The sequence below is a fragment of the Ovis canadensis genome, chromosome 4 (genome assembly GCF_042477335.2).
Source record: "Ovis canadensis isolate MfBH-ARS-UI-01 breed Bighorn chromosome 4, ARS-UI_OviCan_v2, whole genome shotgun sequence".
Lineage (NCBI taxonomy): Eukaryota > Metazoa > Chordata > Mammalia > Artiodactyla > Bovidae > Ovis > Ovis canadensis.
Genome location: NC_091248.1, coordinates 119,935,745 through 119,952,054, shown reverse-complemented (window position 1 = coordinate 119,952,054; position 16,310 = coordinate 119,935,745). Strand labels below are relative to the sequence as shown.

The 16,310-nt window shown below is 41.2% G+C and overlaps 1 protein-coding gene across 1 annotated transcript; it reads right to left on the bottom strand.

Moving 5' to 3' along the window:
- Nucleotides 1-4,899: 4,899 nt before the first annotated feature.
- LOC138439747 (olfactory receptor 9A1-like) lies at nt 4,900-5,844 on the bottom strand. The gene has a single exon (XM_069588841.1). The coding sequence runs from the start codon at nt 5,842-5,844 to the stop codon at nt 4,900-4,902; it is 945 nt and encodes a 314-aa protein (XP_069444942.1).
- Between the last annotated feature and the right edge of the window lie 10,466 nt (nt 5,845-16,310).

Sequence of the window (16,310 nt, the reverse complement as noted above, 5' to 3'; positions counted from 1 at the left end):
GTGGCTCAAAATTTCTGTGGCCCCCTGGACATCAATGCCATGCTTTCCTTGTCTCTGGCTTACACACAAATTCCTCTTCCTCTCTGTGTGACCTACTGGTCCCATGAGTAAAGTCACTGATCCTCTTGTCCTCAGTGTTGACAAATCAACATGGATGGATGGATGACTGAAGGCCCATTGTCCCTGCTGCCAACCCCCTACTTCCAGAAGCCTTTGTCTTCTGGTTAGTCCTATTTTACCCGCTGAGTTTCTCGCAACACAGACCAAGTAACAATGCAGTAGAAGTCTTAGCTCTCCTCTACTTTCCCCTCACCTCTGACTGACGTGGTAATTTAGGATTCACCAAAGTCTCCTGCAGTGGGTCCTCAAGCTTCCTTCAGACCATCTTCACTACCAGCCATGAGTCTGAGGCAGCAGAGGTATTTGAATATCTCCAAAGCTACAGTTCATGGTCAATGTCTCTCAACTGCAGGTACAAAGAACTGAATCAATCACAATGCTTCATTTACAAGGCATTCCCACCCTTGGTACATACAAGATCTTCTTCTATGTACATATAACTTCAGGGCACCTCTGGGTGCACAGTGTCCTTAGAGGAAGTATGTTTCAAGTACAGCACAAAGACCCGTGTAACATTCAAAGAAGCAGCTGAAGATACAGAAGATTTTTATGATGTTCCCTGAGTTTTAGAGCTATCAAGAAAGTGTTATGAGAACTTCTCTTGTGAGATCATCAAAGTCATCAATAACCTACACATAGTGAAATCCAGTGGTCATCCTACTTGACCTCTCAGGACAATACGACATAGTATATCAAGACATGACTCTTCTGGTTTACCTCCCATTGTGCTGGCCATTACCCAGTCTCCCTCACTGACTCCTATTCATTAGTTGTTCCCTAAATATTGAAAACTCAGGGCATTATTATTCTCTTTATCTGTGCTTCATCCCTTGGCCAATCAGTTATTCTCATAGCTTTAAATACCACCTACACTCACTCTTGGGCTTCCCTGATAGCTCAGTTGGTAAAGATCCGCCTGCAGTGCAGAAGACACCAGTTCAATTCCTGGATCAGGAAGATCCAGTGAAGAAGGGATAGGCTACCCACTCCAGTATTCTTCGACTTCCTTTGTGGCTCAGCTGTTAAAGAATTCACCTGCAATGCAGGAGACCTGGGTTCCATCCCTGGGTTCACCGAAGAATTGATGTTTATGAACTGTGGTGCTGGAGAAGACTCTTGAGAGTCCCTTGGACTACAAGATCAAACCAGTCAATCCTAAAGGAAATCAGTCCTGAATATTCATTGGAAGGACTAATGTTGAAGCTGAAGTTCCAATGCTTTGGCCACCTGATGAGAACTGACTCATTGGAAAAGACCCTAATGCTGGGAAAGATTGAGGGCAGAAGGAGAAGGGGACGACAGAGGATGAGATGGTTGGATGGCATCACCGACTCAATGGACATGAGTTTGAGCAAGCTCCCGGGATTGGTGATGGACAAGGAAGCCCAGTGTGCTGAAGTCCATGGGGTAGCAAAGAGTCAGACATGACTGAGCAACTGAACTGAACTGAACTGAATATTCACTCTCAAATTTATATATCCAGCCTGAAGTTCCCTGAACTCCAGGGCTTTATGTCTGTCTTCTCAACATGTTCTCTTAGACAGTTAATATTAGACATCTCACACTTAGTTTGTTCATAACTGAGCTCTTGATATTCCCCCCAAACTGGCTCATTCCATGGTGCCATCTCAGTCAACAGAATTTCATCTCAGTTAATACAATTTTATCCTTCTAGTTTTTTAGATCCCCCCCAAAAAAATGTATAGTCACTAACTCATCTCTTTTTTCATATCAAATCCAAACAAATGCTGTTGTCTATAGATTGATATAAGTAAGATGATATTATATTAGATTAGTTATATATAAAATATAGTCTTTAGAAACAGACTTTACTGCCATCACCTTCATCCAAATGATTATCACCTGTTGCCTAGGTTATTGTAAAGGTCTATGACAGGGAGGCCTGGCATGCTGTGATTCATGGGGTCACAAAGAGTTGGGCACGACTGAGTGACTGAACTGAACTGAACTGAAGGCTAGTTAGACAATCATCTAAAATATTCACTCTCTTCATCCCTGTCAAAGCAAAACTTGCCCTGGACAACATTAAACAGGCACAGAAGACTATTCAAGGTTATCACAACAGGAAAGGGAACCCATGCCTGCACTATCTTCACTCACAGAGTGGGAGAGTTTTTAACCATAGACATGAACTGCTGGAAAAGTACTGAAGGACTTTAGCTGGGAGAGGTTGATCAATAGACGTTGAGCACACTGAGTTTTCCTGAGTTTGTAAAAGGTGTTTTTCTGTGATGAGTCCATCTGTGCTTGCTATCTGGTATCCATCAAAGTCAGGCTCATCCCCTCCCACAGAGACTGGGAATAAGGGCACTTTCTTCCTTGATGATTATGTTTCAAAGGTATGGCTCCCAAGTCCCAAGAAAATCCTCCTTGGGATGTAAAACTGGCAGCAGGTTTTTTAAAAAGTTTACATCTCAAAGGAACAGAAAAAGATTTTACAATTGCAAGTGTTCTAATACAAATGCCAGGGGCCTAGAGTCAGGAATAAGCCCAGCTTAAGTTTAGTCAAGCCAAGAGAATTAAGGACATCTTGGAAAACCTCTGCCTGGCCTCATGTCCTGCAGCAGCATATTATCCACACTTTGATTCTGGGTACTTTTCCATGTAACTGGCTTTGAACAATACGATGAGACTGAAGATTCAGTATGCCAGATCTGAGCCCAGGTCCTAAGAGGCCGCTAGTGTTTCCACCTGGGCTTTCTTGTGTTCTGCCGTCATTATAGGAAAAACATGCCCAGGTGAGTCTGCTGGGCCCAGAAAGAGGAAAGATAGCCCAGCTGCAACATCAATGGAGAGCCAGCCATAAACCAGCTGACTACCATCCAATTCTTAGACTCATAGATAAGCCCTTCTGATCAGCAGAGCCACCAGCTAAGCCGAGCCTTGATAAGCTGAAACCCTAATGCATGAAAATAAAAGCTTACCGTTGTACGTCACTGGAGTTTTATGTGTGTGTCCTATACAGCAAAAGTTAATGGATCTCCCTCCTTCTTTCTTCCTGTCCTTCAACTGATTGCCTACCCAGGAGTCAGAATAATCTTGTTAAAGTACTAGGCAGATTCTGTCACTATTCTTCAATACCCTGCAATAGTTTTCCCCTTCACTCCTAAAAAAAAACAAACGTCTTTAAAAGACTTACAAGGCTCTACATGACCTAAATCTCAATTACCTCTCTGATTTCATTTTCTCTTAGTCATCTTGGCTTACTCCATTCCAGCATGTTGCTTATGCCTTCCCTGGGATCTCTCTGCTTATTGTTTGCATGCCTGGAATGTTCTTTAACTAATGTCTACATGACTCACTACTTCACCTCTTTCAAACTTTTCCTAACAACCTTATTTAAAATTTCAGCACTCTCCCAACAGATAGTTCCTTTCATTCCCATTTCACTTTTCCACCATCTAACGTACAATTTTGTTGCCGATTTTACAAAGATACAATTCACATATGATAAAGCTCACACATTTAAAATATACAATCCTAATTTACAAGGGTGAGAAATTGAATTAGTGCATGTCTTAAGATATAAGAGAAACGCGTTCATGAACTTTTTCATAGGCATACATATGTATGATTACATATGTAATAATAAAATAACAAGAATATTGAAGGGCATAGAGTGAAAAGTCTTGATTCCCTCCTCATTCTATCTGCCAATTCTCACTACTATAATCCAACTGTAAACCATCTATTAGGTTTTTCTGATGGCGTTCATATGAAAATATAAGCAAATATGAATCTATATGCATTTCTATTCCTTCCTAACACAAAAGGATGAGTAATAAATTCAATGTACTTTACTTTTCTCTCTTTACGATATAGACCAAAGATTGTTTCTAATTATTTAAGAAAGAGCTTCTTTAATCTTTCTATAGCTAGATATTTTATTATACAGAGGAAACATAATTTATTTAACCAGTCACTATTGATATTAGTTATCAATATTTTGTTATTACAAAGATACTGTAAAAAAAGATGCTGATAAAATTGTGCTAATGACATAAGAAACAGGGGGTCAGTTAGGAGCCAGGGTGATGATTAGAGGAATGATGAGACTGGCAATGCTGGAGAAAAGGAAGAAGGACAAATTTGTGAGAGGCTGGAAAATAGTGTGGTAAACTTGGGGTGTGTGAGGGGGAAAGGAAAAGAAGAGCCCAGAAATGAATCAAAGACCTGGAACCACAGAAAGAGAGCTACAGAGAGGAAGGAGGGAAGAAAGTACCAGGAGAGGATGGACACAATTGCTGGTCGAGAGAATCTACAGGGAAGTCACTATCACTGTTGAACCTTGGAGCAGAAGCCTCAATAATGTTGATCCCTGAAGCTGGACTTGGTATCACTCACGGAAGTAATATAGGGAACTTCCGGCAATGAGAAAACCAGAAAATCACAGAACAATACAGGCGAGGATGACCCAGCACCTAGAATCAAACATTTAGGTCAGCTGTAAGACAATGAACAACATTTTGAATGCTTTTCCCTTTCAAACATCTCAGTGTTTTTTAATAACTTGTATATTTACAGTTCTTACATTTATTTTGTGAGGAGCATTTTAATATGTATTAATGAATATAAGCACTTAAAAAATAACAATCTACCATATAGGAATGACTCACTTATCAATTGAAGCAATGTCAGTATTTAAAAGTTAAATTGTAGATCACAAACAGTTTGCAGATGAAAATGATTATTTCAGATTTTAATCAGTGCTTTCAGCTTACTCAGGCCCAAGGTAATGAGTCCATCCTCGGGACACAGCTAATCCCTCAGGAGTTGATAGCAGTGTTTCATGACATTTTGAAAGGCCTCTATGAATTTGTCATTCCGGAGAGTGAAGATAAAAGGGTTCAGAAAAGGGTTCACCACTAAAACCATCAGTGATGCTACCCTGTTGTACTCAGCGGCCTGCGTTTGCTTGGGTTTCACAAAGAGGAACAAGCAGCTGCCATAGCCGATGACAACAAAGGTGAAGTGGGAGGCACAGGTAGAGAAGGCTTTCCTGCGGCCGGAGCCTGAGGGGATCTTGAGGATGGTGGATACAATGCAGGTGTAGGAGACAACTGTAGGGATCATCGAACCAACAATAATGAAAACAGCCATTAAAAACAGAATAAACTCTGTGAAAAGACTGTTATCACAGGATAGTTTGAGCAGTTGCCCTCGGTCACAGTAAAAATGGTCTAGCACATTTGATTTGCAGAAAGTAAGATGAAACGTGGCATAGACTGGCCAGATTTGAAACAGGAAGCCAAATACCCAGGACACAATTACCACCCAGAGACAGGTGCGGCTGTTCATAATGATGGTGTATCTCAAGGGGTTACAGACAGCCACGTAACGGTCCACAGCCATCGCTCCTATTAGTAACAACTCTGATGTTCCCAAAGACAAGTACAAATACAATTGTACACAACAGGCACTCAAAGATACTGCCTGCATCCCAGGAAGAAGCAGACCCCAGAGCATCACAGGGACGGCCACAAATGTGATCAGGATCTCTAGGACAGAGAGGTGACCCAGGAAGAAATACATGGGGGACTGAAGACGTTTATCAACACAGACTGTCAAGATGATGACCATGTTTCCAATTAATGTCACAGAGTAGAAGAAAAAGAAGGTGGCAAATAGAATATTGTGTAGTTCTTTAGAGCCAGGGAAGCCAAGGAGATAAAATTCAGTGATGCTAGAGTAATTTTTCAACATTTAGCTGTGTGCTTTTCTGTTTTTGAAATCTAGAGGGCAAAGGAAAGACAAAATGCCATTAATTTCAAATCACTAAAGACATTTGCCGGGAGCCAGCGTGAGGAACTCTACCCATGGCAAAGGTCATGAGGAAGGAGGCTTGGCATATGCAAAGGCATGATCAAGCCTCAGGAAACCCCCTGTTCCTGAGCATCTACCCCCAAAACCAGAGTCTGTTTTATGCTCTCACCTACACCTCTGACTTTATGGGGAGCTGTCCCCCATAACCGTTTCTCTTGGAGAAGGAGTAAACGTGCAGCTCCAAGGCAATAAAAATTCTTGGGCGTGACAAGCGTGTTTCAGCTTACGGACTCCTCTGAAGGTTATCTAGCCCACCTGTATAGGTTCGCCTGGCCACATGTTTACAGCCTCCAAATCTGAGAGGCACGAGATGTTTTAGACTTACTAAAGGCAAATTCTTTAGGGGAGTTAGAAATTATTAGTATAATGGGTTGGTTAGGAGTTATATTGGTGAAGGGTTTTTCATTTGTTGTGTCAATAATTGCTGCTAATTCCCTGCTCTGGGTGGGACAAGGATGTCTCAGGTCAAACCTCTCTGCTGACAGACTAGCTTGTGTGACAGGATTATCCATACTGCTGCCACTAGGCACATGATTGTTTACTACCTCTCAACCATAAACAGCACAGAGAGTTTTGGAGTATTTTGAGAGTCTTAATTAGCATAGGGCTTTTCTCATTGTTGAGTCAATGATTGCCGCCAGGCCTCCATATCCTTAGGCACCTGGGAATATATAAATCAATGTATTTGGAATATAGCAAAGGAAATATAGTAGTTTTTGATGTTAGCAATACTAGACTTTTTGAGTTAATGGATTTTCTCTTTTGTAATAGATCACTGTACTTTGTTATAAATCACTGTGTCCTTGCTATGTAAAAATGTAACTTTATCATATCTTAAGACTAAATAGATCTTAAGGGGAACATTGGTGAAAGGATTTTCATTTGTTGGGCTGATGTTTGCTGCTAAATCTCCATGTTCCCTACCCTTATAATGAATATAACTAACATATAGGAGAAATAAGTATTAACCTTTAAGCATATAGGAGAAATAAGTATTAACCTTTAAGACTAATCATGTTAACCTTGGGTTAAATAAATTCCTTTCTTGATTGTAACTCACTACACCCTCACCCTATAAGAATGTAACTTTATTTGGAGGGTGGTGCCTGGTTTAAGAAAAAACACCCTTGGAAGAAATAAGTTTTTTGGTTATCGGAAAGAAAGGATCATAAAATGTCAGCAGGTCTCACTCATGGCCAGAAGATGATGTACCTTTTTTATACATTTATGTGAAGCACCTGATTTTGATAAAGGTCAGGACTGCTGACTCCCGCGTGACTCTGTATTCATCCCTATGTGTAACAAAAGGTATATAAGCAAACCCAAAAATAAAGAAATCGGATCAGTTTCTGGAAAGACTGATTCCCCCATGTCGCTTCTTTCTTGCTCCCGTTTTTCTGGCTGAATTCCCATCTGGAGCATGGATGCTATTCCACGTAATCCAAGTTATTCAGCCTCTTTTTCTCCACTAATCTTCCTACTACACTATCCATTTCTAATCTCTCTATATCTGTGATTAAATATGTATTTTTCCAAAGACGCCGACTCCATCCCCACCTTCGAATCACCCTGGATCCACCAGGGCTGGACCCCGGCAGACATTCACAGTTTGACAAATATCCCCTCCTGCTCTCAGGCTCCATAGAATGAGCAGCAGGGTCCACATTTCACTGTTCCCTATAAAAAGTTGATATTAAGTGTTTTATGAACTACATGCATAATATATGAAGATAAGTGGGCATGTCCAGGTAAGTAAGAAATAATCACCAACACCACTTTATGTGTAAGATCACACCCACCCCAGGAATCACCCTTGTCTCTCAATTCACTAGACATTCTGCCTGCACCCTTCCTTGATCACCTTATCAACTTCCCTAGACACAACATACTCATTTAGACCATGACCCCTTCCATCCTGAGTGAACTAATCTGTCTTCTGGGCCTGTTATGTCCATGCCCTGAAATAACTGCTGCATTTTAACAGTTCCAAGAAAGTATTCCTAGTCAATCTCACTGAGACATGGTTCCTTCTCCTTGTTTCCTTTGAACACAGATTCATTTGCCTCACCTTCACTTTGAAGTTTTCAATTTAGTTATCTGTATCATCATTCTGCCTGGGAAGCATGACAGGCAGGGGGGTGGGGTCCACTCAGGATGATGTCATAAGATAAGAGCTATTTTGAGACAAACTATTGAGGCTTTTCCAGACTTCCGGGAGCCAGTTTCCTGGAGCTGACTGTCCAATTTTTCCTCCTTACTCTTATGGTAAAAGTCACTTTCTTCTGCTCATTACAGTGGATGTGCCCCCTCAATAGGAGAAGCCTCACTGGCTCCCAGTCTGTGACTTCTAGCTCAGAGGTGATGAGTCCTCTTGTCACCAGGGGACCGCAGAGTGGAGGGGAACAGGTGAAGTGAAGACCCTGGCACTCCCCTTGCCAACTTCCATCACTGCCATTCCTGCTGCAAAATCTGGAACCAGGAACTACAAGTAGCTATGATACAAGGCAGCATGCTCTGCTTGTCTGGGACTTCAAATTTCTAGTTCTAGCAAGAAGAGACTTTCAAATGGGAAATATGTCCCTGTGTTCAACCAGCCTTGGACCTAGGAACCTGCGGCAGTATGGGAAGTCCCCAGAGAATATTTACTCACCTATGTTCTCAATTGTCTCCTGAGTCCTACAAGTAAGGAAAGGTGTCAGAAAATATCAAAATGGCTCACTCTGAGCTCCTGAGATTAACTGGATTCCTTCCCTCACCACATACAGCTCATTGCTCAAACGTCTATGACCCTGGGGCACTTCCAGAATCTCTAAAGCTACACATGTGCCTCTTCACACTCTGTACTCTCTTTAGGCTGTATTTTCCGGATATTAGTGCTCATAAGAAGCTGAAATTGAAGTAACTCAAGGAAGCTTGTCTTTTTCATTCATCGTCACATCTCTGGTGCCAAGAACAAAGTACGAAACAGGGTAAACCTGTCCTCTTTTAATGTTTACTCAGCAGATAAATCAGTGAATGAATCACAAACAGGTCAACAAATGAACAAAGAGTATCCATATTCACCTGCTTTTCCTTCTACTTACAGGATAGGACTCTCTTTCACTCTTTACAGAGGACGTGTCTGGTCAATCTGTGGCCTCTCTTCCTGGGGATCCCCTACAGAACAGGAAGCATACACAGAAGAAATAGGGAGGCATGAGAGAGCAGGGTCTCAGGTCATGTCAGAGAGCTCTGTCTGTCACCAGCACTCAGAACAGCAAAATGTGCTTTCTGCTCTGAAGGAAATGGGTTCACCGTGCAGCTCGCTTAATCCATTCTTCATGTTCCAGGTGTCTTTCTTCTACATGGTAGCAAAGCCCAGAACTTCTTATTCCAATCCTCTCCTGCTAACTCCTTCACAGAGGGAAACCACTGGCAGACACTCACCTCCAGAGAAGAGGACTGGACTGCAAAGTTCTACGGCTCTGGGATCAGCCCAGGTGCCCCCTCACATGACGAGTGCTGGGCAAGGTCTGCAGGCCACAGCAAACTACCACTCTCTCCACTCTCAGGGAAAGAGGGAACACCTCGCACCAGCACCTTAGGGGAAATCAAAGTGATAAAAGTGCTGTGAGAGCCTGACCATGGTTCTCTGTGTCTCTCTCTCTGTTTTTCCTTTGCCTCTCTGTCCCCAGGGAGACCGATTCACTGAGGAACTAAATCTGTTAAGTTCAGAGAATCCCTAGAGAAGTAGTGAAAAGAGAGTCAGAGAAACTTTTCCCTTTTCCTCTCGAGGCTAATCAAGTTTAGAACATGGAAAAATTCTAAACGGGCAAACTTGAAATCTCTGAGGCAAGGAGTTTCTCAGCACCCAGTTGGCCTCCCCTCAGACCCCAAGTCCTGGTTGTCATCAAAACAGTCAAAAAATTGCCAGACCCTGCTCTCTTCTGTGTCTCTCTGATTCCATTCAGCCCTGCAGAGCCTAGTGACCCACAAACAGAAGACACCTCAACTGGCTCTAAAACATATCAAAACCCAACAGCCACCAAATAGCCTCTATCAAAAGTTTTCCTTCATCCCAATCCCCAGGAACCCCATCTTTTCCTGGTGATCTCTGCATTCCACCTACCAGGTACTCTCTGACCACAGTTATGGGAACCTGGGAAGAGGGAAAGATGAGAGAGAAACTTCCATGCACCCTAACCCCACAGCCTGTGAATGCCACAGACCCTTTCAGGCTCTCGACCCTGCATGCAGTCCAACTGTGCGGCTCATTCACATATTCCCTTAGGTGCCAAATGCTACCAGGGCACCTTCCTGACCTGCCTGAAGTGAGACGTACAGGCAGAAGGAGCAATATACAGGACTGACTCCCACAAATATTAATAGTATATAAAAGTGAGAACAGCCGGGATGCTGAATAAGATAGCAAAATTACATTTTAAATATTTATAATTACCTTGAAAACAACTCCATTTAAAACAACTCCTGGTAAGAAAATAAAGTTTTACAGAGGAATAGAAAACAAATTCCCTCTCACCATTGTACGATTCTCCTCACCATCTTATACATCTAAATACTATGATTAATTTCTGTTATGTCCATACAGAAATTTTCTATCATACACATGCATATCTCTATAAATACCTTTACCTGAAACATGTACATTTGTACAGTAACAGCTTCTAAATCATATTACATTTCTTAGCTGCTTTCCAATCACCCTCCAAAAAGTTGTATCAATTTATAATCTTGAAATGACATTATATTGGGGTCACCCAGACAGATTTCCACAGGAAGTTGCAGGAAATTTTTATTCTCGTGTTCACCATATGACCTTCCCAGTAATCATACTAACATACAAGGAGACAGTAATTACATTATGAAGGGAAGAAACATCCCAGGGTTCCTCATCCCCATGGGAACTGTGATGACAGCTGCCCAAGACACTGCTGTCTCAGCTACTGCCTCTCAGCCTCTGAGCTCCAAATGTGTCAGCTCCTATCAAGACTGTAGTATATGAAGCAAGGCTACTGGCACATGAGGACATCTGAGGGAGGTGAGGTAGGTAGACGTTTCGTCTCAGAACCCTTATTGCAAAGCCAACCTCCTCAATTCAGGACATGGTTCATTGGCCCTACATGTCCCTACAGTGATGTTTATGGCCACAGGAGCCCAACAGACACTTCAAAAGTAGGAAGAAATGCACAGTAACAAAACCCATTAGGAAAAATTTTGTCAGTTTCTTAAAGCTAAGGATATAGCTACTAGGACACAGCAATTCTGCTCCCAGAAATTTACCTAAGAAATGAAAAGATACATCTTCACAAAGATGTCTGTTCTGATGTTCCTAGCAGTTTAATTCTTTTACATCAAGTGATACAAAACAAATAGCCCCAACAAAAGAATGGTAGTGTCAATCTTCATTATTCACATATTCTGTATTTGTGCATTCATCTACTCACAAGCTCCAAAATCAGTATTTCCAAGCAATTTCTAAAGGTCATTAATCTATATTTCTTAGGAAACAATTCCATTCACCATTGCAACGAAAAGAATAAAATACTTAGGAATATATCTACCTAAAGAAACTAAAGACCTATATATAGAAAACTATAAAACACTGATGAAAGAAATCAAAGAGGACACTAATAGATGGAGAAATATACCATGTTCATGGATTGGAAGAATCAATATAGTGAAAATGAGTATACTACCCAAAGCAATTTACAAATTCAATGCAATCCCTATCAAGCTACCAGCCACATTTTTCACAGAACTAGAACAAATAATTTCAAGATTTGTATGGAAATACAAAAAACCTCGAATATCCAAAGCAATCTTGAGAAAGAAGAATGGAACTGGAGGAATCAACTTGCCTGACTTCAGGCTCTACTACAAAGCCACAGTCATCAAGACAATATGGTACTGGCACAAAGACAGACATATAGATCAATGGAACAAAATAGAAAGCCCAGAGATAAATCCACACACATATGGACACCTTATCTTTGACAAAGGAGGCAAGAATATACAATGGAGTAAAGACAATCTCTTTAACAAGTGGTGCTGGGAAAACTGGTCAACCACTTGTAAAAGAATGAAACTAGATCACTTTCTAACACCGCACACAAAAATAAACTCAAAATGGATTAAAGATCTAAATGTAAGATCAGAAACTATAAAACTCCTAGAGGAGAACATAGGCAAAACACTCTCAGACATAAATCACAGCAGGATCCTCTATGATCCACCTCCCAGAATTCTGGAAATAAAAGCAAAAATAAACAAATGGGATCTAATTAAAATTAAAAGCTTCTGCACAACAAAGGAAACTATAAGCAAGGTGAAAAGACAGCCTTCAGAATGGGAGAAAATAATAGCAAATGAAGCAACTGACAAACAACTAATCTCAAAAATATACAAGCAACTTATGCAGCTCAATTCCAGAAAAATAAACGACCCAATCAAAAAATGGGCCAAAGAACTAAATAGACATTTCTCCAAAGAAGACATACGGATGGCTAACAAACACATGAAAAGATGCTCAACATCACTCATTATTAGAGAAATGCAAATCAAAACCACAATGAGGTACCACTTCACACCAGTCAGAATGGCTGCGATCCAAAAATCTGCAAGCAATAAATGCTGGAGAGGGTGTGGAGAAAAGGGAACCCTCCTACACTGCTGGTGGGAATGCAAACTAGTACAGCCACTATGGAGAACAGTGTGGAGATTCCTTAAAAAATTGCAAATAGAACTACCTTATGACCCAGCAATCCCACTTCTGGGCATACACACCGAGGAAACCAGAATTGAAAGAGACACATGTACCCCAATGTTCATCGCAGCACTGTTTATAATAGCCAGGACATGGAAACAACCTAGATGTCCATCAGCAGATGAATGGATAAGAAAGCTGTGGTACATATACACAATGGAGTATTACTCAGCCGTTAAAAAGAATTCATTTGAATCAGTTCTGATGAGATGGATGAAACTAGAGCCGATTATACAGAGTGAAGTAAGCCAGAAAGAAAAACACCAATACAGTATACTAACACATATATATGGAATTTAGGAAGATGGCAATGACGACCCTGTATGCAAGACAGGGAAAGAGACACAGATGTGTATAACGGACTTTTGGACTCAGAGGGAGAGGGAGAGGGTGGGATGATTTGGGAGAATGACATTCTAACATGTATACTATCATGTGAATTGAATCGCCAGTCTATGTCTGACGCAGGATGCAGCATGCTTGGGGCTGGTGCATGGGGATGACCCAGAAAGATGTTATGCGGAGGGAGGTGGGAGGGGGGTTCATGTTTGTGAATTCATGTAAGAATTAAAGATTTTAAAATTTAAAAAATAAAAAACTAAAATTAAAAAAATAAAATAAAAAATAAAAAAATAAAGGTCATTAATCAACATGGGCATGTATGCTCATAGCAGAAAACTGGAGACACCTGGAGTACATGTTCTCAACTGAGGTTGAAGAAGGCACAACCTTGTTGCAGCTTCTATACTGTAAATAAATGTCTTTTGTACTGTCCAATTAGCAACATGTTTTTGAAATTTGTTTGCATTTAATTGGTGATTTTGCTGCTTAAGCTATTGTTGCTTTTCAGTTACCAAGACGTATCTGACTCTTTGCGACCCCATGAACTGCAGCATGCCAGGCTTCCGTGTCCTTCACCATCTTCCGGAGTTTGCCCAAATTCATGTCCATTGAATATGTGATGCCATACAACCATATCATCCTCTGTCACCCTCTTCTTTAAGTCTTCGATCTCCCAGTATGAGGTGATTTTCCAATAAGTCAGCCATTCTCATCAGGTGCCCAAAGTACTGGAGCTTCAGCTTCAGCATCAGTACTTCCAAAGAGTATTCAGGGTTGATTTCCTTAAAGATTGTCCAATTTGGTGACAGGAAAAGGAGTACGTCAAGGCTGTATATTGTCACCCTGCTTATTTAACTTATATACAGAGTACATCATGAGAAACCCTGGACTGGAAGAAACACAAGCTGGAATCAAGATTTCCGGGAGAAATATCAATAACCTCAGATATACAGATGATACTACCCTTATGGCAGAAAGTGAAGAGGAACTAAAAAAAAACGCCTCTTGATGAAAGTGAGAGAGGAGAGTGAAAAAATTGGCTTAAAGCTCAACATTCAGAAAACGAAGATCATGGCCTCCAGTCCCATCACTTCATGGGAAATAGATGGGGAAACAGTGGAAACAGTGTCAGACTTTATTTTGGGGAGGCTCCAAAATCACTGCAGATGGTGACTGCAGCCATGAAATTAAAAGACACTTACTCCTTGGAAGAAAAGTTATGACCAACCTAGATAGCATATTGAAAAACAGAGACATTACTTTGCCCACTAAGGTCCATCTAGTCAAGGCTATGGTTTTTCCTGTGGTCATGTATGGATGTGAGAGTTGGACTGTGAAGAAGGCTAAGCGCCAAAGAATTGATGCTTTTGAAATATGGTGTTGGAGAAGACTCTTGAGAGTCCCCTGGACTGCAAGGAGATCCAACCAGTCCATTCTGAAGGAGATCAGCCCTCAGTGTTCTTTGGAAGGAATGATGCTAAAGCTGAAACTCCAGTACTTTGGTCACCTCATGCAAACAGTTGGCTCATTGGAAAAGACTCTCATGCTGGGAGGGATTGGGAGCAGGAGGAGAAGGGGACAACAGAGGATGAGATGGCTGGATGGCATCACTGACTCGATGGACATGAGTCTGAGTGAACTCTGGGGGTTGGTGATGGACAGGGAGGCCTGGCGTGCTGTGATTCATGGGGTTGCAAAGAGTCAGACATGACTGAGAAACTGAACTGAACTGAAGCATAATGTTTTTGCAAACTGTGGAAAATTCTTAAAGATATGGGAATACCAGACCACCTTATCTGCCTCCTGAGAAATCTGTATGTAAGTCAAGAAGCAACAGTTAGAATTGGACATGGAACAACAGACTGGTTCCAAATAGGGAAAGAAGTACATCAAAGCTGTATATTGTCACTCTGCTTATTTAACTCATATGCAGAGTACATCATATGAAATGCTGATCTGGATGAAGCACAAGCTGGAAGCAAGATGCAGGGAGAAATATCAATAAACCTCAGATATGTAAATGAAACCACCCTATGGCAGAAAGTGAAAAGGAACTAAAGAACCTCTTGATGAAAGTGAGAGAGGAGAGTGAAAAAATTGGCTTAAAACTCAACATTCAAAAAATGAAGATCATGGCATCCAGTCCCATCACTTCATGGCAAATAGATGGGAAAATAATGGAAACAGTGACAGACTTTATTTTCTTGGACTCAAAAATCACTGCAGATGGTGACTATAGCCATGAAATAAAAAGATACTTGCTCCTTGGAAGAAAAGCTATAACAAACCTAGATAGCCTAATAAAAAGCAGAGACATTACTTTACCAACAAAGGTCCATCTAGTCAAAGATATGGTTTTTCCAGTAGTCATATGAGCGTTCAACCATAAAGAAAGCTGAGCACCAAAGAATTGATGCTTTTGAACTGTGCTGTTGGAGGAGACTCTTGAGAGTCCTTTGGACTACAAGGAGATCAAACCAGTCAATCCTAAAGGAAATCAGTCCTGAATGTTCATTGGAAGGACTGATGCAAAGAACTGACTCATTGGAAAAGACCCTGATGCTGGGAAAGATTGAAAGCAGGAGGAGAAGGGGATGACAGAGGATGAGATGGTTGGATGGCATCACCAACTCGATGGACATGAGTTTGAGTAAGTTCTGGGAGTTGCTGATGGACAGGGAAGCTGGGTGTGCTGCAGTCCATGGGGTGGCAAAGACTTGGACATGACTGAGTGACTGAACTGAACTGAAGCATAATGCTGAAATGCTTATCTCCTGGTGCTAAGGGTAAGAAGGCTGTTATGTGCCTTATGGGGAAAATAAGTTTAGATAAGTATTATACACACTTCATTATTTAAAATACATGTTTGCTAAAATTCTGCAAGCATGAGTTACAAGCTGTTGGCTGTGTGTCAATCTTCATGGATCAATAATACATATTGAGCAAGGTGTCATTGAATAGACTGATGCAACTTAGAAGCAGCAGCAGCATTGAATAGAAACAAACATATAACAAAGTTACATGCTGATTAGTTGATGAAAGGAAGATTTAATCAGTAAAAACACATTTGGTTAACTGTCAATTAGAAATTGGCACTTACCAAGGGTATTTGCCATCTGCTTCTGCAAAGACTGAACCCTGTGCAGTTCAACACACCCTGAGGGAGCTCAGGGCGAGAGTGAGGCACTCTATGCTCCAGGGAATCTGGGGGAACAGGTCTTTTGTTGTTGTTGTTCAGTTG